Source organism: Apteryx mantelli, chromosome 19 (assembly GCF_036417845.1).
Source record: "Apteryx mantelli isolate bAptMan1 chromosome 19, bAptMan1.hap1, whole genome shotgun sequence".
In the NCBI taxonomy this organism is placed as follows: domain Eukaryota; kingdom Metazoa; phylum Chordata; class Aves; order Apterygiformes; family Apterygidae; genus Apteryx; species Apteryx mantelli.
In genome coordinates, this window is record NC_089996.1 from 10,137,076 (window position 1) to 10,162,725 (window position 25,650).

The window sequence follows — 25,650 nt, forward strand, 5'->3', positions numbered from 1 at the left end:
ACAGACTGTGACTGACAGGCAGCTTTGAGCAGACAAGGCAGCACAGGATCCTGCAGGCACACACAAAGACCCTGCTCACATCTTCCTCTACCTGGGATAGCAGGCTGAAGGCAGAGCCTCAATGTACCATCTCAAGTCACCTACGGTTGCCACATCAACTGCTCCTTCAGTGCTCCTTCACCAGAAGGACATGGGTTGGTAAAAAAGCCCTGATCTTTTCCTGAACAAACAGGACAGAGGATCTGAGCAACATGCTTCAGGAATGAAAGAACTTCAGACACCCACAACAGCGTTAGACCCATTCCAACCCAACACACCACTGAACAGGCTTTTCAGTCAACAAGGCACAGAGAACACTTCACCCATCTCATCTCCTGGTCTCTAGAGATTTGAGTATCCTTTTTACTGAAGAATGTAAATGGGCCTGAGGAATAAAAAGAGGGGGGTATGCCATAAAGAAAGAGTTGTAATGCACTCTCATCACCCCTGTTCAGTTGCCTCTCCCTACAGACACCTCCCCTCACTCTTGGAGAAAGACACACCAGCTCTTTCTCTTGGACAAAGTGGACCTTGCAGACAGTTACTGCCTCCTGTCCTGCTTGACTCAAGAGATGTTGATTCAGAGACAGACAGCTCTGCTATGTTTCTTGCAGATGGAAAAAGGATGAATATGGATGAGCACACATCCAAATATCAGAATCCTCGGAAACTATGGGAGTCTGGGGATATTAAAAAGTACATTTTTGTGAGCTTTGATAGAAACATAATAGACCTGTACAGAGAAGCAGTGAAGATAATAGTGAAGATAATTTAGCCATTCTGAGTTTAAGTACTGTTTTGCAGCATCAGAGCAAATACCTTTGCAAATGATAAATGCTGTCTCATGCTTGTGCTTTATTTCTCTGCAAAAAGGCTGTTGCAGGAGAGAAGGGGGAAAATAAAAAGTCCTAGGCTGAAACATTTTTTTTTCCTCTGATCATAGGAGGTTCCTGGAAGAAGAGGAGCTGATAGCTGATGTTGAGAATGAGGTCCTGGCTTAACTCTTCCCTGTGTGCCTCCAGCAAGACACTATGCTATGCTTGCAAGCACCATAGCACCTGGTGGCCCCCTTCTGTCTCTCTCTTGGCATGTAGAAAATAATGGGAAGACACTAAACTGAGCCATGCTGGGAAAAGAGAGGAGAGACACGTGCTGTTACACAATTCAGAAAAAGCTGGCCTGGCAAGAGGATGTGATCTCAGAAGTGAGGTTCTGCAGAATTATGACTTTAGATAACCTCTCTGTGATCCCAGGAAGGAGAGCCAAAAGCAGATACAGCTCCCCAAGTTCAACAATAAACTCCCACCTTCAAAGCACTGGTTCCAGTTAAAACTAGGATGGTTTTACTGGCTCTGGAAAGCACAGAGGCAGACAGCTACAAGCCAGAGAAGAGCAGAAAAAAAAAAAACTACTGAAAAAAATCAGAACAAAGGTTACATTACAGCTACCTGTCTGTTAAGAATCAGAAAGGTAGAGATGGGGAGGAAATATCTTGTACACCCATTCACCCACAGCTCGAGTCACATCCTTTCTAACTCTGCCCCTTCTCTCCTTCCTCCTTCCAAGAGGAAAGCCCAACAACATCACCGAACCTGTCTGTCATCCCTCCCAGCAATCCACACCACCTTGCCATCAGCAGAGCAACCCATGCCTCACTGCTCCCCTACCCCCACTTGGAGCCATTTGTTTAAGCAGGCACTGCATTACATTGCTGACACATTTGCAGCAGGGCCATCCCTCAACGTTGGCTGATGGTGTGACAGAGCTTTCTTGTCAAAGTGGAGAATCAATATGCCAGGAGATAATGATAATGAATCACCCTTTCATAACGCATGCCGCTTGCTTCCCTTTTCATACATTAGGTTGCATGATGGATTCAGAGAGGAAGAAGTCTTCATGAGCTTCCTGGGCCCATTCTCTTCTGAAGGACTTAAAGGATGAAGCTTTCTCCCCATCTTAACCTTGGTCTTGAACCCTCACCAAGCCAAATCCCACCAGACCATGCTTAAACAGAAGAATGGACCTCCTCCAGTTTATCATTAGGCAGCTCTTTCAAGAGAGAAGACATAAAAGCAAGACTGTCTCCTCTGCACGTACTGAACAGAACAGTGTCATGTCAAGACAATTTCGCCTTCTGTATCCCTAGCTATCACTTGGTTTGCCTATCACTATGATCAATGTCTTTCCAGGCTGCTATTCCCCCACCTCAGAGCCAGTTGCCTTCCATGAGTTCTCTGAGCAAGTTTAAGAGCCCAGTGCAGCTCTCTGGAGTTGCCAGGTATTATGGATGCTGTCGTATTTGAAGTCCTAAAGCACGGTTGGAGTTCACTATGCTGGCAGAACAAAGTATCTGAAATGAAGACACTGATTCTTAAATTTAAAACTCAGTTACCCAGTTTCTCCTCCAGAACCTGTATCCTATCACTTGCTTATGACTTCTAGCTCTCTAAACTCTGGAGCAGCAACTGATAAATTGTTCCAGGTTTCAGAGGAGGTTTCTGCATGAAATGATGGTAAAGGGGTAACATGAAAACCAGATTTGCCCCATCAGATGTGGAAACTGGAGTAGTTAAGGATCAGACTAGGCAATGACTGAGCCTAAAGCACTGTCTCTGGGAAGATGAAGGATTTATGAGTGCAGAGACTATGGGGAAGCAAGATGGATCTGTTCACAGAAGACAGCAATTCTCTTGACAGAGACGTCAGAAAGAGAAGAGGAGAGAAATGACTTCCCAGAAAAAAGTTATCAGCTATGAAAAGTTGTGGAACACTACTGTGGCTAGTTCTTCTGGTGGAGGGCAGGGACTTGCAGGGATAAGTTACCTCCCTGTCCCAAAGACTCGTGCAGAGTCTACATGGCTGGGGACTGTTGCTCATACAGCAGGGGAAGCACAGCAACATGCTGGGCATATTATGATCACAGAAGCATGATGCAACTTACCAAGAAGGCAAGAAAAAGGTAGCCTGAGAAGTGGAAGCGTTGTATCTCACTGCACTACTGCTCCCCGTGCCATTTCACCCACGTTGCCAGGTTTTGCTAGCTCCTGCTGCAACCCTCTCAGATGTTACTGCTGCCCTGGCCTTGGGCCAAGCAGAGCCCATTTCGCTAACAAAGGAAAACTTTATTAAACAGCACCAAGTCTTTTCAGCTGTCAAAAGCGGTTCACTAGGAATTCTCTGCTGCAAAGAGATCACCTGTCTGCTTTCCTTCACGGTTTGGGGTAGTGTTTGCTACATGATAACTAAGATTTACAAGTAACCTCCCCAACCTGGTAACAACTCACGCTGTGAAACTGTTGGAGCTACCCTGCTCTCAGCTCACATTTGCTGGTCTGCATCAACATCTGCACACCAGTAACAGTTCATAGGGAGAAAAAGTGCTCTGCACTCTGGTGTTTATCACTGATGCTTTATCTCAACATATGGGAAGGGAAGAGCAGCCAGGGAGGTTTGTTTGCTTCTGCTGGAAAATCACCTGTATAGTTTATTGTTCCCTCTTCTTCAGTCACCGTTGGCAGAAGCACCATAAAGCCTTTACAGCTGGGACTCAGTTCAGAGTTCTGAGCTCTGCTATTGACTTGGTCTATTAGCTTTGATAGTTGCTTCCCCCTCCATGCTTCAATTTACTCTTCTGTGAGAAGGGAATATTACATTCTTCGGTGTCACTGTGAGCCTGAGCTAGGGTTCTGCATGCTTTGGAAAGCACTGGGTGCAGCACACCCATGTCCCATGAAATCTGGGTGCTCTGCAGCCTCAGCCATACCTTCCGCATCTTGCCTCAGACCATGCCCAGCAAACAGTTTTAACGACCTTGTCCCAAAAGCTCCTCCTTTCACACTCTGAACAGCGGAGAGCAGCTTTGCATGCCAGACTCCTGCCCTGAAAATCTGTGTGGGCACAGTCATCCAGACCCTTCAGCAGAGCAGGGACATAGGGCTGAACTCGACCTGGCGTTTTCAGCTCCCTTTCTCCAACTCTCAGACCCATCAGTTTGTCTCTGCTGCCTGGATAAAGTGCTCTTTTCAGGAACGTCGACTCCTCAGACAGGACCTCAGTGGTCCTGTCCAGCACCACACGTCACTCTCCATCTGCATCTGAAGCGAACAAGGCACTTTCGTTCGCACTGGCCCTGCTTCACCCCACTGCCCCCCACAAGCACCACTGAAATGAGCTCCTCAACCGACAACTCGAAAAGCAGGCACGACAGAAGCACCGCCTTTTAACTAACTCTTCATAAATATATTCACTTCTCTTAGTGAATTATTTACCCCAGGCTCTGGCAGCAGCTTTCTCTGCTCAAAATGGATATAGGAACATAAAGCAACTTTGTGGAAGAAGGTTGTCAGAATCCTTAAAACAATTCAATATGCAACAGTGTCCTGACTTACAGTTCAATTCCACCTTCCTTGTCATCCTTCCTTGTCAGCCTCACCAGTGTGCTTTGGAGAGCCCTTCCCCAGTTTCTTCCCTAGCAGCCTTCCACCAAGCAGGCTGGAAGGGGAACACAGAGCTTAACGCACTCTCCCTGCTATTCTTGTCCTTCCTCACTCCATCTTACCAACCACAAGGAAAGAGCTAGGCAAGAGATTAAATTAATGGTCTCCAGTTTTATACCCACAATTTGGGAAGAGTTGGAAGTGATCCGTCTTAAGGGCTGTATTTACTGGAATGGATGTAGTCTGGTCCGACTATGCTACAGGGAGAAGGAACTGAGCATGCAGCAGCCAAACCCAGAAGTTTATTCCTCTATAAAATGGCTCTTTATTAAAATACAATACTTTAATAACTACAATATAACATCAAGAGCAGCACATGGGGCAAATGTTCCAAGCGGGAGCTGTCTGGGAACATTTGCCAGAGACTATTCGACAACAGCAACAATAATCACGCTACCACAATCTTTAAAGCCAATGGTCCCTGCCTATAGAGCTGGACATCTCAGGCTGCAACTAATCTGGTTAGCTGCTTAACACACGATAGCCCAATGTTTGCTGCTGAGCTCCACCAAGGCCCATCCTTTTTGTTAACTTCCCTAATCCATATATCTTTCTGTGACGCTGTGAGATAGTTATTATCTAATAATAAAGAGAGGTAGGGCTGTGCACCGGAAAGCTGTGTTCCCTTTGCGTCAGCCTTGCCTGACTCAGTCCGTTCCCTGCTCCCTTCACCAAGAACGAGCTGTGCTGTCCCCTCCAGCAGCTCACCCCTAACACCATCTATTTGCCCAGGATTGGCGAGAGGAGGGGAAGAAAACAGCTAGACATCAAGTCTCTAAAGTGAGCAGACTATCACTACCAAAGATTTAAACCCTTCAGAAGAGGAGAGAAAAAAAAAAAAAAAAAAAAGAGCCAGAAGCCTGAGCAGCAAAGTTTAAAATACCAACAGTTCAGTCTAACCTATTGATGGCTTAGTTGGATTAGCCTTCAGCAGAAGGCTCCCCATTCCAAAAATCTTTCAAGAGACCTGCAAACAGGCTCCAAAACTGATAAAGGGCTTGGGCTAATAACAGCTCTACTCTTTTGTTAGGCTGAGGTGGAAGGAAACTGAAAGAAAGGAAGGAAGGAGAGATAACTGTTGGGGGAAGGAATCTTCTCTACCCCAAAAAGAGGATCCACATTGGTGACCCCGTTGGTATCTGGTCACCCAGTCTGGGTCTTGGGCGTGCTCTTAGTAGTGTTGCTCAAGCACTGGTTGAGCCAATAAGGTTTTATCCCTAACTCAAATCAAGGTCTCGCCTTAAACATTTTCTGGATTTTCGTGACTATAGCCCCTTCTCCATTTAAGCACAGCAGGCTGGCTCCCTATCACACCCCTTAGATATCTAAGGGTACTGAGGTCTCCTGAGGCGGTTCAGACACCAGCAGTAGGAGAGGGCTGACAAAGCAGGTTGAGGAGCTTTTGCTGTTGGATAAGGGATGAGAGCTTGGTGTAGGCAAACCCTCACACATTGGCCAACTGAGAACCGAGATCGCTAAGCACAGACAAGCCCTTTAATTTACGCACCAACTACTGCACTAAGTTTAACCATTGGCACTCACCCACGCGAGGCAGCAATCAGTTTTGCAGCCAAGCTTGTAAGCTGTTACTCTTGAGAAAGCTGCCACTGGATCCACGTCTCTGGAACCCCTGACTCTGCTCTCAGTCCCTCTCCACCTGGAGATGCAGATCCACCCTCTGTGCTCCTATTAGTCCTGACAGAAGAAACGCCTCACCATGCCAGCCTTGTTTCCAGATGAGCTCTCTGTGTTCAGCGGGCCCAAACAGCAAAACTCCATCTGTCTGGGCTCTCTGGCAGTATAGCACTTGAGCTTTCGAGCTCCTTCTTCAACGTTCTCCTTTTAGAGACTTGAGAGGTGCCTGTCCTGGCTAGTTCCCCTATCCTGGGATGAAAAATGCAACAGGGATCAGCCCTGTGTCTGGCTGCATCTCCAAATTCTTCGAACCAACTCAATTTTTCTTTCCAATTCACATCCTAGCATTCAAGATGGTGTATTTTTCATACAGAGACGGAGTGAAATTTTTCTTCTCCATGAGGTGCGGAGAGAGACCGCTGTAGGCTTTGTTAGCTGAAGCGTTGCTTGTGATGAGCACAAGGCTCTGCAAAGAGGCTACTGACATTTGATTATCACTTAGATGAGGAGAAAGAAGAAAAGCAACTTTCAAAGGCAAGGCTGACATTGTTACAAACGCTAGCAGAAATGACCTTCACACACAGCTAGCTCTCCCTGCTGCCAAGAACCATCCTCTCAGCCACTGTCATCTTTATCTCCAGTACACCTGGGGCAGTGCAGTCTTACATCAGCCATTGCTGCTGCGAAATCCAGGGGCTTTTCACCAGGCTGGGGAAAATGGTGCAGGGGGCAGGTGGTCCTGCATGGTAGAGAGCCTGAAATGGCCTCATAGCTTAAAGAAGAGGCTTGGTTTTTCAAATAATGGTGCAAAGCATGGGTCAGCTTCCCATCCACACCAGGCCAGCAGACACAGGTAAACTGAATAACCCACTATCTGTACAGGAAGAAGTTTTTACTCAGCAAAGCAAACACCTAGGCTGGCAGCTCCAGCATTCAGTTCTGCGGCTCAGAGAGCCTTGCAGAGAGAGAACCACCTTCAGCACCGCATGGCTAAACCCAACCAAGGGAAGAGGGAAGAAAAGGCACAGATTGTGGCAGGACAGGAGTTCACATCTGGCCATTGGTATTCAGGTCAGAAAAGTTCAGGAGACCTCAAAACACAGGTTAAAACCATTCTTTAGGATCTTGTCTAAGCTCTATCACCAACACAAGATCTACCCATGTTTAACTTAGAGTCCTGCTTTTGGAGAAGGGAGATGGTGGGTGATGTGAGAATGTGCAAGAAGCCAGCTTGGTAAGTCTGAACAGTGCTGGATCCATCCTTAGCCCAGAATCTGCAGCAGAGAGCATTACACTGTTCCCCGCATCACATGGCTTTCTGATAAATAGTCTTTCCTAATAAATCTATCCTTCATTGTACACATACGGAATCCATTGCTCTAAGTTGCCACCGAGGTACTGTCAGAGTCATTAAATATCATTATCTGGGGCAGCTGTTCCCCAGTGGTCTGATGCAGGAATCAATCAGGCTAAAGCATGAATTTCCCCTGTGCTTCTCCAAACGCCGCTTTTGTCCCTCTCCATCAAGCGACAAAAGAAGAGGCAGTTTGCCTTTACGGCAAGGTTTAACAAACCTCGTACTGGAGGGAGCAGGCTAATAGGAAACCAATGACAGACCAGACAGGCATCAGGTTGTCACAGAGACAGGATGAGGTCTGACTGATGTCTCTACCGGGAAAGAGGAGGCCAGGTGATTGGAAACAGGCCAATGAGCTGAGAGGAGATTACTTTTTTTACTTACTTTAATACCCCTTAATGAGATAACCTCTTTCTCTGAAGAACATGGGGGCTTTCAAACCTTTCATGTGCTCAGACAACAAAGGGGAGAAACCAACATTCAAGATTTTCACAGCACCCAAGGTCAGCGTTCGTTAACTCAAACTATTCAGCATCTGAGGCTCCAGGGCTTAAAATCCAACCTCATTTTCTTGGGTGACAACTGCTTAACCCCACCTCAGATGTTCTTTGGAACAGAGAATCTCCGTTCCCCTGCAGTGACCACCAGCCATTTCCAAACAGGATCAGGGCCTTTGAACTCGCAGAAAGTTACTTTTTGCCCCACTGAAGTCAGGTCAAGTGTGTGGTGGTGGTGGTGGGAAATAGTCTGAGAATCAACTTTTCTTCCTGGTGCAGGTCAGTGATAGGCATAAGCAGCACTAACCCGTGCTGGAATGGTCTGTGCCATCAAACAGGAGACTGCTAATCTGCTGAAATGCTGCTGGTGCTGTAGCACCCATTCTGTTAGCTCTGAATATCAGTTATCCTGTCTAGGTTACACACAGTAATATGAACCTCAGCATAAGCCTCCATAAGACACACTTGCACCTCTCAGCCTTTAACTGCATGTACACATACAAGCCAGATATGAGGCAGCTGCATCTTTGCATGACAACAGCACTGCAAAATCAGGAATCTTTTATTCCCCTTAAAGGAAATATGGTTTGCACTGACGTCTTCCCCAAAGTCCTTGGCAGTAAGATTTTGGAATGGACTCATGAGAGCAGTGCTTCCCAAGGACAGCATACATTGGTTTAGGAGTTTTCAATGCAGCATATCCTATGCTAAAGCAAGGCCCAGGGAAAAATGCAAACAGATGATAAAACAAGGGGAAAAAAAAAAAATCCTAGAGAAGTCCCTTTAGTTCTCAGATCAAAAACAAGATTGTTCAAAACCTGTTATACACATGCTGAGAGAGAGACGTACTGCAGAACAGCAACTGGTGGTTAACGTACTTAGCCCAGACAAAGGAGACCAATCCACATCTCTCCCATCTCTCTCACATAAATGAGGTTAAAGCTGTATCTACCAGACCATGTCTGATCAAGAACAGCGTTAGTTTCAGTCAGAAATTTCATCCCAGAAAAAAACCCACATCCTTCCTGATCGAAGATTTATCAGGCCTGGACAATCCTCCTCAAAGAGGTTGTTTTGACAAGCATTTGTTTTCAAACAAAAAAAATCTTGCCAAAAAGATTCATCAATAGCATGACTCAGTTCCATCTACAGTGAAGAGGTGGGGTCCTGCCAACACTCACCTATCCATCTCATCAGGGATGTCATGATTTGTAGATACTTTGTCTTCTGCACATTGAAGAAGGTGAAAGGACCCAGGAGAAGAGTGAATGCTGCCTGGAAGGACAACAAAAACATACATTAGGTTAAAAAACAGAAATCCTGCTATTAAGACAAATTTACAGGTAAAGCTAAGCTTGCCTTGAAAGTTCACCTCCAGACACATCTGTTTGTCACTGAGCTTTCTTTGCTGCTTAATTTTACAGCTGGTTTGGCTGAGACGCAAGGGGGTCAAGCAAGTTGCTTGGATCAGAGAACATGCCTCAGGCGGAGGTAGAGAGCAGGATCCTCTTGGCTCTCAGCCGCTTGCTCTCACTGCTACAGCACGCCTTTACTGACACATTTCAGTATGAGCTCTCGGTGCAGCTTTACAGAACATTAAATATTAAACTGTGGCATCTTTGTCTGGGTACATGCTCAATTTAGGTCTGGATAGCAATAACTGTGACCAGTCTGCCTACATTAACATTGATGGGCTAGCTTTGAGGTGTTCCAGGCTGAATGGCAATGGAACCAGGTCTGCCCAGACCATTTTTTCCATGCTTTAAGTTGCACGTTTTATAGGAGGAAGTTTACACCATAACAGTTAAGCTGTTGACTGGGAAGCTGAAACGTTTTGCAAAGTAAGGAAAATCAAAGAGATACTGTTAAGAAAGAGCTCTATTCAGAGTGGAAATTAAAGGTACTGTCAACGAGGACAGTTCTCTCCTCACTGCCCTCTCTTAGGTGTGCATTTGGAGACCCATGGGCCTTCGCACACTAAACTGGCGAATGCTGTAGTACCAGTTTGTTGCATTTCTTTCAGGTATGTCACAGAATACACCCAACAAAACTGGAAGTTAAGACTGCGCGGTTTCCTATGAGAGTTCCCCCTAGCACTCTACCACAGCGCACAAGGCAAACACGTTGTTGGCCCATACCAAAAGGAGCCATGCTCTCTGCCCAGCACCATTACCCCGGGGGACTGGAGCACCACTCAAAAGCCCTAGCTAGTCCAGGTGGAGAAGAGAAAGAACTTCACTCCATGAAGATGATAGACCTTGACTGAGGTCTGAATGTGGACCGAGAGAAGTCAGCAGGACACCGTTTCAGTGCAGCTACCTGTGCTGGGGAGATGGGCTGAGCGTTACCGAAGAGAGCTCTACCTGTGATCCAGGGGGCAGCACAGGCTGACAACTGCTACTGTCATGGGCTAATGATGCACTAGCAGATCCAATCAGTAAGACAGCAGCGTCCAGAAGACCACAGCACACACTGTGCAGATTTGTTCAATATCTCAGAGGGATTTTAAAGACAAATACTAAACATTAATATTTACACATTGCTCTTTTCTATGACTTCTTAAAACAGTTCCCAAAAAAAGGTGTCACCAGAAGGGAAGAACAGGGACTCAAAAGGGCAGGCTGCAGAGCCTCGAGGTCTCTGTCGACCCCAACAGAGTCAGTGACAGCACAGAATCCAAGCTATTTTAAGATTAGTACAACCCCAAGAAACCTTTGAGACAGTTTCAGAACATCTGCAAGGCAAATTGGAAACACCTCACGTCACAAGTATTCTCAGACGACCAAAGTAAATCCAGAGAGCGGATCACAGGAGAGAACCCTTGGTTCCACATGCCGCTTGGTCAAGACATATTCTGACCTGGGGCCATCATCTACTTCAAACTTTGTTTTTTCTGCTTGCAAAAGAAGGACAGAAAGCATACAGAGAATTCAAATTTGTGAAGCAATTCAGGATCCTTGGAGGAAACTCTGAAATCACACAGAAGATACTACGTCACAGGCATAACTGACAAGACTAAGAGCTAAAACAGCCTTAACTATTAAGACACTTGCAATTTTAACACAGAAGCAAAACAACCAGTTACAAGTCTTTTTATTCTTCTCGCTCTGGTTCCTTTCTTGCAGTCAGGTGCATAACTCCACTCTCCTTCCACTCTCTTCTGCCCTCTGCAGACTGCCGTTATATCCTAGGATAGTGCACAAACCCTAAAGGACTAAATAAACTTATGACTAAAAAGAGAGACGTAGGTCAAAGACCCAGAGCAAACCAAAGTAGACAGCAACTCTATTACTGGAAATTATACTCAAGTTTGTGACTCATCTCTCTCAACTCCCCCCACCCCACACACATACTACTGAACACAACCTACCTTCAAATCATGTATGCTTACGCGTCAGAAAGCTGAAACAGAAGAGACAGAGGAAGGATGGTGATAATTAAGGAACAGGTGTCTTTTGCAAATCAGAATGTAGCAGAACCAATCAGCGAAACAGCATCTTAATCCAATGCAAGGACTGATACAAGATCCCCGGCCACCAAAACACCTGGGTCTGAAACCTAGATTTGTCTTAAGCATCAAAGAAAGAACTGTGTTGAGGAGCGTTTGAGGCTCGATTGCTGAAAAGCATAAAAAGCATCTTTAGACACTGGAAGAACCTGGATGCTCTAAGTGCTTCCCCACAACTACTACAGAGGCGTAAAGAGTCCCTTTCAGTTTTACACTCCAGCTTCTACCGTCATTCTCCAGTGCTCTCGGCATCTTAAACAACTAAATCCCTTGATCAGCAGAGCGCATCTTTCTGCTCTCCATCTCCTCTGTGATCTTGGTTTTTCAGCTCATTTGGGAGGGAGGAGGGCAGGGGAGGGGTGGAGATACGAATCGTTGTGGCTGAAGGGTCGGTGCTCTACCTCACTGTGTCAAGCACCTAAGTGCCCTTCCTACTCTGGACTTAATTAGTTCCATAACTTCTCCCCAGGGAAAAAAACAAGCCCAAATAAGCACATGGGACAAATATACACCCAAACTTCCTCCTGATGTTTACTAAGCTCAGGTTTTCCCCAGAGGAATATAATTTACCAACTGTGCTTCATTACATGTGCAATTCAAACAATCTGAAGCCTACATGGAAAACCACACCAGTTTGCCTTGCCAAACGTCAAACACACAAAGCTCTTACACATCAGGAAAGCTCTCCTGAGCTTTCTAGTTCACCTCTTGATCTAGCTTAAAAATCTTCCTAGGAGTTTATCATTCACTTCCTAAGCTTCAGCACATTAACCCAAGGCAGAATGAACATAGCCAGCTTTAATTAAAGATTTGTCTATTACTGAGTTGGTTTCCTAGTAGGAACAAACAGGTGTACAAGGCCGATTCTTTTTTTTAATTTAAACAAGGTAAAAGAATCCTCCCTTTGGCTAAGAAGGAGCATCAGCTCTACTGAATGCTGCTTACATTCACAACAGGATGGGAGAGAGAAACCTTTACTGTGTTTTTGCACAGGGCTGACTGTTAAGAGACATTCTCTAATTTCTCTCCCAACCTCTTCCATTAAAAGCAAAAGGCCAGACACATCCCAGGCCTGTTGCAGACGGTACGTGGAATCCATATACAGCAACAAATAAATGCAACAGATGCAAAAAGCTTTACTTTTCCTTCCAGATTCCTTTTTCGTGCTGAAAACAGCATGAGGACCCAGCACAGCACTGACTGAAAAAGAACAGTGGATTTGTGGCTTTTACTGAAAATTACATTTCCAGTCAGAAAAAAATTAGAAGCCAGCTAGCAGAGGAAAGGACGGCAGCTTGTCACCCTGAATTACACTCTGCCTTGCAGGCTAGTAGGAGTCATGAGCAGCAGACCAGCTTGCTCAGCCCTGGCAGGGCCTTCAAATCCAATCCCCCCGCAAGCCAACCCGGAGCAGCGCAGCAGCCAGGAGCGCACCCAGGTCGGGGCACCTGCCCAGCCAGCGACACAGCCGCCACTGCTCTCCCTGCCTCCATACCTGCCAGCTCGCAGCACTTCAAAGTGAAATGCAGCCTGGCCAACTTGAGTCTTCTTGCCACAGGGAAACTAGCTGGGGCGCACCATCTCCAGAAATATATCTCTAGAAGTATCTTTTATTAAAGCTCTTGCGTTAAAACTTGGTTACATAACTTTGCTTATTGGCTTAGCTCAAAAAAACAAGAGTAAGGCCAAGTATTAATAGGACATCTGGCTGTTTTTACCAGCTTAGTTTCAGCCAACAGGACCACCAAGAGAGCTCTCAACTACTAAGTCATGGCCATCTAAAGCCAAGAGTAATTCAGAGCATATAAACATGCTTTACGCCAAAGTCAGAGGGTTGTATTGACTAAACAGGCTCTTTATTGACCTGAAGGGTACTTAAATCACTCTGAACCAGTACAGTTCAATAGCTTTCATCTGCTTCCCAGCATGTGGCTTTTACAAAAAAACCAATACGGCTCAGGAAGTGCAATTAGCATCCCAAACTTCACTGATTCACATACTAGATGTAGTAACTACAGCATTATGGCTAGTGCCTGCATATATTTGCAAGAGAACCAACCGAAAATCAGCTTCATTCATAACTGTCACTAGAACTTGCTAATTTTCAGGCTCCACAAACCCATCTGCAAGAATGACATCTGTATTCGGTGCTCACCAAGCAGTGAATTAAAAAGAGTAGCTACCATTTCTTGTTAATTTAGAGCCTGGAAGCTCTCTCAGCCAGGTTGAGTAGAAATAGGGTATTTGCATGAGGAAAGTGAGACAACGAAGACTAATTGTATTAAATGGAACAGCTACTCCAGGAGCAGAGCAAAAATGAAAGTTTAAGATTCTTTGGATAAATCCATTCAAGCAGTGCAAAGCTATCATACCAATACAACGTTAGCAAGGCTCAAATATCAGGCCAGAGATCCCTCATTCTAATATGAAGAAGAGGAATTATAGTGCGCTCTTCTTAAATATCACCTTTTGGGCTGTGCTCCCAACCACCCTTTCCTTTCCTCCTTCCAGCCTTCCTAACCTGCAGAGCCAGAGCTCACCTCAAAGGAAAACCTTCCTTGGAAGTCCTCACTTTACCTAGATAGAAGAAGTGCCAACATCTCGCACAGGCTTCATTTCAGGACAATATCAACTCTGTCTCTCCAGAAACTGCTCAGCATCTGTGAAGTTTAAACATCAACAGTGCTCCCCACCACCCCACTCCCCCCGTCAAAAAAAAGAGAGTACTACAAACGACTTAACCATAATGGGCAACAAGCTGACATTTATAAAGGAAGAGATACCGGTTTAACAGAAGAGATGACTCTGGTAGACTTTGCCATCTTGGCTGGAAAGCTCAGAGTCGAATGCTTTACAGAAGGTACAAGACTACAGGTATGGAGCATTCCCACAGCAAAGCAAGATTTGACAGGCAGGTGCAAGCTCTACTGAACAAGCACCTCCCAGAGGAAGCTCGCTCTTTGATTCAGTGTTTAGAAGCAAGGAAAGTCTCCTTGAACACTAGGAAAAAGCAGACATTTCATACACGCTGTCAGGAGTGGCAATTCTGACACCAGTTCTGCTTCTGCAAGATGTCCCTGAGCTCGGAGCCCCTTCACAACCCATATGAGTGCTGGAAGGGACAGACAAAACACAAAACAACAAAACCAGTCTGTGCAAGCTTCGGACAAGATGCTACAAGAGCCAGGGACTGGCTGCTCTGTTCCCATGTCATGTGCTCTCCTCTAGAGCACATCTGAAGAGGCATATGGGAAAAGAACTTGATTTACCAGTACTGACACTGGTCAGAGGTTTCGTCCCTGGCTGGAAGCTTGAAACAGAGCTACTGTCTTCAGTAAAATAGTTTCTTTTGAATTTGTGTTCCTGAAGTCCATTCATGTCTTCAGGGTATTTTTAGGACTGACTTCAGACAGAAATGTTAAGGTGCCTTCCCCACTCCTGTTTGTTGCTCTGAGATAAGGAAAACGGAGCTTTAAAACATTTCAAAGCTACTAACAGCTACACCAACATCTACCAGCAGTCTCTGACACTGCTACAATAGCTTCACTATGTCCACTTCAAATCGTGGCAACTGCTACACTACCCAACAGCGGGCTCTAGTCACTCATGCCAGGGCTTCAGCATTTTTCAGCTAAAACCTGTCAAGGGGAAAGGGTCTCGAGTGCAGCGTGGTGCCCCCCTCCGCTGTCTCTCCTCCCCCTTCACTACTGTGACAAGGCCACGTTTCTCTCCCGCATGAGCTCATATCTCAAGTTAAAGAGCCAGATGGCACATCACCGAGGGCTGCGATCCAAGCTTTCTTTGGTAAAGCTTTACCCCTTGCAGTGGACAGTACAAATATAAATACATGAAAGGAGTCTGATTGTTCAGGAAGGAGCTTTTTAGAGAGCTGGAAAAAAAATAAATAAAGCTGAAGATCTACAGCCTCTCAAGGCTGGAGGCAGGGCTGCAGCAGGGGCCATGCTGATAGGCAGTAAGTTATAAGCAGAGAAGCGACTATGAAGCTCTTAAAGTTGGTTGAAAAGAGATAACCCAGCAGCAGAACAAGGATTGCTCAAAGCAGCTGAGAGGCAAGAGGGATTTTAACCTCCAGATCCCCTACAGAGTAATGAAGTCGCAATGGAGGGAGCCTGCAATTGCCAGACATCACACGAGCAATATTTACGGATAAAGAAACAAGGCCAGTTACACTCTGAGTAGAGCAGGCATCTACTGCCACAGCAGCTCTGGTTATTAACGTGCAGCTCTGGGGACAGCCAGCAGCGGTTTAGAGTCATAACTTGCACGAAGCATATTGCTGGCACTAAGGAGCCCTCACCCACCTTTCTCCTGAGTCTCACAGGGCAGGGAGCAGGTACTCCAAAAACTAAGACCTCAGCTGCTGCGAGGCCAGTTTTTGTCAGTGAAGCAAGTGGCATTTTGTCCATCTGCACCCATGGAACCCTAAGCCAGATGCTTCCTCTCACGGTTCCTTTGCCTCAACACCGAGAGTTCTCCCAGCTTTAAACCCCACTGTCTTCTGGCATTTCCTCCAAGATCGAGACCTTTCGTAAGGCATAGAACGAAGTGCAGTACTCTCAAAGCTACTTGGTTTAGTGGATCCGAGTATGATCTAGAGATTTTCAAAGGCTCTAGTCCAGCACCAGCTGATGGCAGCTTGCATTTGACAGCCCATCCAGAAAATAAGTGTTCGTTTCACAGCCGATGTCGCTACCAGTTTTGATCTTGCTGGGCATCTGACACACTAAGGACTAAGGGGAAACTGAACAGCTTCTATATGCAGCTTGAGGAGGTCAATGTTGAAGCAGTATGTGGACAGAAAGGATGGTGCTGTTCATCTCTCCCCATCCTGACTCAGGGTCAGAGATGGTTTCTGAAGTTGGCCCATTTCAATGTGCACTGGGAACTTTTCACTTTGGAAGGAGCACCCCAGAAAACCAGTTCTTTTTCCTCTTAAATTGAAAAAATCCAACCACAAAGTGTTTTCAGAAAGTCATTCAATGCAAGGACTGCGGTCCCTGGCACACATGGGTCCAGGATCATAGCCAGCAGCAAACTTACATTCTCTGGGGTAAATGTACCTCCATAATCGTTTTTCACAGCCAAGAGAAAGATGGAGGCCAGCAATATCCCCGAGGTGACTGGCATCTAATTTTTCATCACTGGAGTATTTATGGCACAGCCATTTGCAGAGTCTTGTAATCACTTTAGCGCCTCCTTGACCCCTGGCTCCCCCTTACTCTGCATCTTCTAATTGCATCTGAACAAGCAGGAGGGAAGCAGCAAAGTGGGTAGATAAAGGAGAGCTGAATAGTTGGCCCATGACACTTGGAAGGACTGCAGAGAGCAGTCGCAGAGCCAGGTCTGGCTGCACCTCCCTCCCACCCCCCAGCTTGCTTTGGCCTCCCACTGGCTATGAAACAGGAGCCTTCCTCCTTCCTGACACCAGGTAACCTTGAGGAGTGTCTCCCCTCCTTCCCCTTCCCTCCCCCGCCGCCAAATTTGTTAGTGTGGTACAAGAGATTAATGAGCTCCCTCCAATACAGCATGAAGGCAAATTCATTATTACACAGACACTGCCCAGAATTCTTGCAAATTCATATCAACTCCTGGCAGGGTAATGGCAGCTAAAACCGTATTTATATTGACTCCAAAAGCCGCTGGGTTAGACAGCTCTAAAGCAAGGGAGACTTGGACTAGTGTGACACTGATGCGCAAAGGGCCCTGCAAACATGTCAAGCCACAAACTGCCAGGGTTAGGAGGTACTTGGTTTCTGCAAGGATGACTGTTCCCGAAGGCCACTAATCCCTCATCGGCCACAACACATGCCAGCTCCATCACTAAGCCGTCACGTTTGCTCTTGACTTTTTCCCCCATCAACTTTTCAGTAGAGCTTCACACCATTTTTCGGTTGCCTCGAGGTCGTAACTTCAGGGACCAGAGCATCACCCCATTCACTGAGCGGTGTCACGGAGGAGCTGCCCGGAGGCAAAGCGAGCGGCCCCCGCTTTGTAACTGCTCTGCAGCAGCACAAAGGCAGGACACAAAGCCACAGCGCTTGGGGCTCGCAGGCAGCCTGCTTGCTGCCTGCCTGCTTTGCCTACACTGTACAGCACACACCAAACAGACTGGTGCAACAGGCTTCGGAGATCAGCTCCGCCTGAGAGCATTATACCAACTTCAACTTACACGATAAATCCCAGCTGCATTATTTGTATTTATAGTCCTGCTTACAGAAGCATGAGCCACATGTGGGATTTGCTGATGTAGTCCAAAAATCCACATTTTTGGACAAGAGCATCAGTGATCTCACCCAGAGATAAAGTGCAATTTAGGAGGCTGTTAAGAAGTTGCAGACTTATTTCGGCATATGAAGAGATACTATCCTGTCCAGAGCCCTTCCCCACATAAACTTCTGGCAATGTTTAGAGTGGCATAGCTGCACAGCTCTGCAGCCCTGGTGCTTTTTACCTGTATGTTGAGGAATTAATGACAATTTCAGGGGAGGAAAGAACAAGACTGCTGCCCTACTCAATGAAAATGCTGCTGTGAGGTCAGGCAGGCAGCAAGGTCGGAGCTCTGTTTAAAAGAAAGACTAGTGTTAAAGCACTGAACAAAATACTGGAAAACATGCTGTTGAGAAAAAGGCTTGTATTGAGTCTCCCGGGGGACTGCTTAGTTGACTTAACAGGTCTCCTCCAGCTCTAGTTTCTAGGATGTTGTCACTACCACGGCACAAGGTAACACTGCACAGAGGAAATGTATTTGTGACTTATTTTCTACAAAAGTATTCAACAGAAGACAGATCAATGAGTCTCCTGGAACAATCTAGTCCAGAAAAGGAATCTTCGACACAGGACTGCACTCTCTTCTGTGGGGAAACCAAGTGCATCTGAGCTCGCCGGTGGCCTCTGCCAGTCGCCCCAGGCACGCTGCTTCTTGTAAGGGTTAGTAGCACCTGCAGCACACCTGGCCGGACATGCAACCGGCCACAGGAACCAGCTCAGCACCCTGTCCTTCTGCACAGCCCTGGCCACCCAGCTGCAGGCAGCAGGGGGAAGGATTGGCCCTCTGGCAGGCAGGCTCCAGAAAAGCTCAGTGTCTGACCAAGCATCAGCATGGTCCAAGCTCCATTTAAGAAAAAAATGCTTCTCATTGTGAAGCAAACAAACTGCTCTACGTAAAAACACATTCCAGTCCCCTGCACTATCGATTTCTCTGTAAAAAGAGACAAGCTGATCCTTTAAAGATAGTTGCTTCAATCCCTGGTCTTGCTGTTTCTTCACCATTGTACCAAAGGATCCCTCTCCCATCCCAGCCCTGCAGCAGGGAGGCTTGCCTTCCAGCTGATACTTCCTTTATTCGAAAGGCCAGGAGCTTATAAGGAAAGCAAGCAAATCAAATACCAAAAGCTGAACTCCAGCTCTTGGGACAGCAATACAAGTTTATACTCCACTTTCAGAACGCTGTACTCGTTCCCATCACTCCTGCCAGGCCAAGAGAAACCTCTTATCCACAGGCCAGTTACTAAAATTTCTTTTGCATTAGGAAAGGTCAGGGCTGTGGGAAACTCTGCAAAACTGCTAGTTTATCTGTCACAGGCATATGATGAGTGAGCAATAGAGAGAATTTATCGACAAGCCCACAGAAGAAGAATGGACCAGGATGAAGGAGGCAGGATTTATGCCATATTAACAAGGCCATGTGCCAATTTCAACCTTATTAGTTTCACAATAAAAAAAGCTAAGAAATGCCTTCCTGTTCCACTCCCAGACACCATTTATTTCAAATTAACGTGGCTCCTGTCCTCCTTCAACCACTTCAGAGCAAAGGAGCAACTTAACTGACCTCGCTTATTGGAAGCTGACTAGATGAGACACGAGAAGCCTCCAAACAGCCCCTGAGACTGGGCTTTTAGCCAAACAGAGCTGTATTTCAGAGGCACCTGTAACAAACATAGTTAGGGCTATTGATATTTATGCTTAATGCAGTGCTAATTCCTCTCCTGTCACAGTAATGGCTCAAAGCTCAGGCGCTTGCACATACAGAAATGGCACAATATTCTGGATTCCCAATAGAGGCTTTTCCCTATTTTGAAGGCTTTCAGAACTGGAACTACGCACAGAAATAGCAGCTGTTTTTTGTACATTTGTTTCTATTTCCATATTAGCACCATAATAAACCACACTAGAGTATTTGCGCTAGCGAAGAGCATGCAACACCTTTGGCAAGGTCTTATCATAAATAACTTCTTATAGAGCATACAGGGCAACATGCTAATAGTGCCCCAGTCCTGTAGCATCCTTCCTGTAAGCTGTGGTAGCTCGGAACATAACAATGCTACAGTACTGGAAGTGATTTATTTAAACGAGACGTTGGCTTCACACCAGCAAGGTAAACTTCCATCAGCCTTCCTTCCTCCCTCCCAGCCTCACCCCGGAGCCCAGGGCAAGCACCCCAGACGGCACGCTCAAACCCTTTTGACTGATGCGCTGTGAAGTCAGCCCGCCCCGCTCTAGACACCTGCCGCTGAAGCAGCTACCTTCCCCACCGCTGGTTCTCAAGGTCTCCAGACACTGAGACCTGTAAGAATAAATATCCAGGAGACAGCAGCTGTGACCCATTTATTACCGGCTGCTGCTGCAGGGCACAGCTGAGGAAGGCAGGACAAAGCAAAAGCACTTGCTGCAAAGGGAACAAGTGGGGCAAAGCCAGGTGCCCTTGGAAGATGCATCCTGTTTGCAGCACTGCTCCAACTGTTTCTCCTGCTCCCAGGTGGCAAGAGACAGCTTAGATCAAGCACGGCTGTTCAAGTACAGCCATGAGGGCTACCCTCCTATATTTGCTGGGAGGTAAAAACACAGCGGCCACAAGGCAACCTTGACCTGGAGGCACGGAAAGAGAGGCTAAAACTAGTCTCATGCACTGAAAAAGTTGATACGTTTGCCCTCGCTAGGGCAGTTTTACCTAGATCTGTTTTGAGAATAAAATCACAGGTACCTTCACACAGAGCAGAGAGCGTGCACACGTACTGTACAGTCAGAAAGGAGAAATGCCAAGGAGAGAACAGAGCACGTACGCTGGAGGGACGAGGAAGGAGCTCTAGGCTACGGCAGAAGCGGGCCCAGGAAGGCAGCACCACGCGGAGACAGAAGGAGACGGGATCTACATCAACACCGATCAGTTCAGCCTTTGCATTTACCGATTAAGTTCTGCTGGCACCAAGCAACTGTAAATGTCCTCAGACTACCTCCTCACCCCCCTGCACAGCCTCCCGCGGCGGCAGCCGGGCCCCGCTCTGGTCGCTCAGTATTGTGATCAGAGCGTCAGGCTGGGGTGACATTGTCCCTTCCTGAAGGGAGACGGTAAGCGCCTGCAAGCCCGCTCATTTTATGCACTGCACAAGCATGTTTCCAACTGGGATAATCTCCATTAAACCATCTGCGCTCCCATCTTCACTCGGCCCGCACCCGCTGGGCTGCCTGCGATACTGCAGCATCTGTGAACCTGTAAAAGCGGATGCCGTGTCCCTTTTCCCAATCAGCTAAAAAACCAAGAGACTCAGACAGAACAGATGCACCTGGTAGCTTTAACACACAACTAAGTCAGGCTACCAGGAGTACCCATGCCAGTGCTTCTCTTCTGAAACGCACATAGCTTCCCCTGAGAACTGAAGCCATTTCCTTCCCGTTCTTGGAAGACACCATGTCCCAAATTGCCAGAAGAGGAGGGCTGAGAAGAGCATAAAGGTTTTAGCTACAACGGCTGCCACGGTGCACAACAGAATCACTGTTTGCCAGGTCATGAATGCATTTTGGATCAGACACTCTGGATGGCTGCTGATCCCCAGGATTTAATCTCCTATTTGCTTTCTAGAAACAAGGACTATCATGTCGCATTTCTACATCAGAGTAACACCGGATTAGAAAGACAAGAAAGTATTAGGAAGAGAGATCTGAAACTTAAATCCACTGCCCCTTCCCCTCAGTCTACACAGATGACATCTAACTGGCCTTACAGAAAGCACGATAAAGAGACAGCATTGAAGCACAAATCTGACGTAGAGAGAACTCTGCTCTGCCCTTAACTTTGCCATCAAAACAGCCAAGGGACTCAGGAGTCACTTCAGCTGTTGAGGACATGACTGTGTTGTGACTGATCTGCAGAGAAGATAGGAAGCCATCGATCTGCTTTAACTGTAATCAGCCCTTACCTTCAACAAGGTCACTGGGCCATCTAACACGTGCCTCTTTCCTATCCAGTTTGCCCCACATGGTCTTGTCTTCACAGGTTTGGAACAGCATTGCACAGCCTGTCTTTTAAACCCACCCAAGACCCCAAGGTCCAAAGGAGAGGTGGCAAATGTTAGCAACAGGTGATGGGACAGGAGCAAAAGATTATTTCAGTATTTCCTGCACTTGCCTCTGACTATTTATTTTGCAAGCCTTTATTTTGAAAGCCAATTTACAAACAAGAAGCAAGATAACCATTTGTTCAGACAAAGGTTAATAGGGGTCTAGTGGTCTCTGAAGACTCTGCAGTTGCACTTAGGTGTGAAATTTTGGAGCAGCAATAAAGATGCTGCACAGACAGACAAGTCTCAAGAGAAGGATTTAATCTGTTTAACTATTCTCATTATATACAGAGTTTTCAGCTTCCATTCACAGTGATCAGAGCCGACACAGCTTCCAGAGGCCTTTTTGCACATTAAACCATGAAACAGGATTTTTACGTCAGTCATTCTTTTTTCCCCCTCCTTACCCAGCTCGAAGAGTCAATGTTTGAAATTGTTATTGTTGAAAAGAAGACAAGGCGTGTGGGCAGAAAGAATTGACAGGAGGAAGGCAGAACAAATCTTTGGCAGAGTGGTGGCACTTGGCACAAATGAGTTCCCATTGGCAGCATTTTCCCAGAAAACCTATAATAGACTATTTGTCCTGGTAGTTCCCTCTTCCCCCCCAAAAAAAGCTTTCCGTGCGGCCCTGCGCAGAGTAAGTAGGGATATAGCACCACATTCAGAGACCTGCTTCACTGGAACAGGGAAAAGGTTTCCGTTACATCCACCCATCCTGCTCCTAAAATCACTCAAAGCCTAAATACAGTGCAAAGGCAAGGTGAGAAATCTAGAGGCAGGCATCTAGGACAACAGGGCTCATCCAAAACCAGGGCTGCTTTCTTTCGGGATTGCAATGTCCATCTGTCCTCTTGCCACAGGGGAACTTAGCCTGCAAGAAAAGTCCTTGTTTGCCCACTGAAACGTGGAACCTGAATTATTCAAAGGAAGGAGAACTTAAAACAGAAAAAGAAAGTCAAGACAATAGAGTAAATTCTCTAGAGGCTGGGATCCCCCGGGATAGAGAGAGGAAATCCCTGTGCTCTTGTGGAATCTCACTCCTTCACTTTGCTTTCGCGTTGTCTTTTCTCCTTCAGACAGGCAGTTTTCAGCTATCTCACGTGTCCAAGACCCCACTTCTGTACACAAGCTTGGACAAAATTTGCAGAGAGTTATAGTTCTCCATGCTGTAAAGAGTAATAGAACTCCGAAAGCTCCAGGATATATCCAAGAAATAACTGCCAGACTTTCATCACTGCAATGGAGCAGTGAACATTTCTCATGTCTGGTGACGCCAGGTTTTGTATTATACACATTATTCCAATTAAGCTTAAAATAAATGCTACATACAACAATTCTGGCAGCAGCATGTTTGATAATTGAAAGCCTGACCACCCTGTAGCCCCGTCCATGGAAAGAGAGGCAATTTGGAAGAAATCTGATAGAGAGATAACATTCCCTTTCTTTTTTAAATTAAGGATAGCAGTTGTATCTGACTGCATCAAGTCCTCCAAATTACGCAACCCTCCAATAGTGGTTTGAAGCTTCCTACAGCAGAAAGCTTCAGAACTTGCACAGTGCTTATGTCACAACAACCTAGCAAGTTACAAAATCTTTTCATTCCTAAAATTTCTTTTCAAGTGAAACTTTAAGAGAATCGGGCATGTTCTGTGATGTCTATATTAAAACATCTCTAGCAAGATACCACATTTGGTGAACGATGACAAACTGTGTTGCTATTTTTTACTTGACACTAAGTGACTTCGTCCCCCTGCCCTCCCATCCCCAGGTTTCTCTCAGAACGTTTAAGAGCTCTGACTACTGGTCACTAGTTGTCCACATTATAACCAGGACAGTGGGGAAAATATTAACCAGCATCATCTCTTCAGAGGTGGCCCAAACCTGAAGACAGTGTCAGTGCTGTGGGTCTCAGTGTTTTATGAATGATTACCCTCTCTGGGTAAGTAGATCATCATCATCTTTGCTTTCTGGGGAATAAAACAAGACACAGGTCAAGCATTAAGTGAGACTAGCAGAGCTGGGGACAGAACAAGTCCCAGTTTACCCGCATACTCATCTAGTGAAAAACATTAGAAACCTTAATAAAAACTACAGCTCGGAGGTAATGCTGACAGCAGACTTCTGAACACAGCAAACGTGGAAACAATTCCCTCCTAGTAATCCACCACAGACTGATACAGCATTTTCCTGCAAACGCTCCCTCCCTACTCCTAACAAGGAGCTGAAATCTTCATCTCAATTACTGAGCAGGGGAGGATTAACCACTACCAAAGACTTTGCAAATATTTACTCTCCAAATCCAGAAGAGGAGACAAGCAGAGGGAAAGGTGTCTCTGAAAGTCATGTACACACAGACAACAGCAAGTCTAATGCTCATACGGTCTTAATTTTTTTTTTTTTAATTTTTCAAGTGCTAACAATTACCATCATGAGTTATAGGCATAATATCTGGGAGACACAGGCAGTAATTAATGCATGTCTGCCTTTTCTGACTAACTCCTTCTGCTGGGTCAGGAGGAGTTATTGAAATTCAGGGAGGAAATCCTCAATCATGTGGAATTTTTAAAGAAATAGACTAAGACGCAATTTAACAAAGCAATAATATTTCTCTTAAATAATTAACTAGGCTTTGACATTCACTAATATTCCTGAGGCCCAAGCTCTTACTTTTTCAATAATGCTGGAACAAGTGCACTCAGGGACGTGATCCACCGCACGCACAAAACACAGTAACCACAAAATAGCTTTATATAGTCTCTACCCCTGAATTTCTCTGCAAACGCAAAAGGGACACCTCCATCCAGAGCCTTTTCACTCTTGTTTTTTTTTTAAATTGTCACCTAAAGCCTTAACAGCTCTGCCCAAAAGCCACACTGGTTTTACTGCCACAGCTATGCTACTATGCAGCACTTAAATACTTCCCTCTTCCCATTTTGCCCTACTGACATCTGTCTTCAGGTATGAGTGCTCAACGCCCACCAAGCTCAAGAGAAGCAGTGTTTATCATCCTTTGGGAAAACCTTGGTTTCACAGCAGAACCACCGCGCAGTAATAGATGCAACAGACAATCCTAAACTAGACAGAAAGCTATTACAAAAGCAGCATATAGCACTGGATGTTGTTTAAGTAGAATGTTTCCATCATCTCTCAAAAAGCAGATCCTCCTGCAGCATAAACAGATCTTATTCACACACAGAATGCACTCAAGAGAGCCTAATATACTTGAGTATATTGAGAACAATTACTTCAAAGCAACTTACTTCAGCCAGGCACTGAAAAAAAAACAAACAAAAAACCCCCCAAAACCACTTTGGCACGGACATATCACCTGCTTAAGCAATACAAAACTATACAACAACGATGGAACATTATTTAACAAACCCAAAACCATAAGGATGACTTTGATGGCCAGCGTAGCCACCAAGCTGAAATACAGCAATGTCACCAAGACGACAGAAGAGGTAATAGGCCAATAAGGCACGACTGAGTTGAGAGCTTCACACCTTTGTTGTTCACTTGAACCACATTATCCCTACAAGAAAAAAAAACCGCAGCCATGCTATTTCAGATCGGAAACAATGTTTAAAGGGAAATAATGGTCATACCAGTTTCAGAAACTCACCAGGTACAGTCTGTATGCATCGATCCGTCGAATTGGCCCCCAGCACTTATCTGTATCATTATACTTTGTGCCATCTCCAACACTGCAAGAATGGTTGCCAGTGGCACTACTGCGAAAGGAGGAGGGAGAAATAAAAGGCAG

At 45.9% G+C, this 25,650-nt stretch overlaps 1 protein-coding gene across 1 annotated transcript in view; it reads right to left on the bottom strand.

The window, feature by feature from the left end:
* Positions 1-25,650, bottom strand: part of TMEM104 (transmembrane protein 104) — a 45,768-nt gene that overhangs the window by 7,836 nt on the left and 12,282 nt on the right. The window contains exons 7-8 of the mRNA XM_013961719.2: positions 25,510-25,618; positions 9,206-9,299 (exon numbers count right to left, since the gene is read on the bottom strand). Of these exons, the coding sequence (XP_013817173.2) occupies positions 9,206-9,299; positions 25,510-25,618 (203 nt within the window). The remainder of the gene's footprint in view (positions 1-9,205; positions 9,300-25,509; positions 25,619-25,650) is intronic.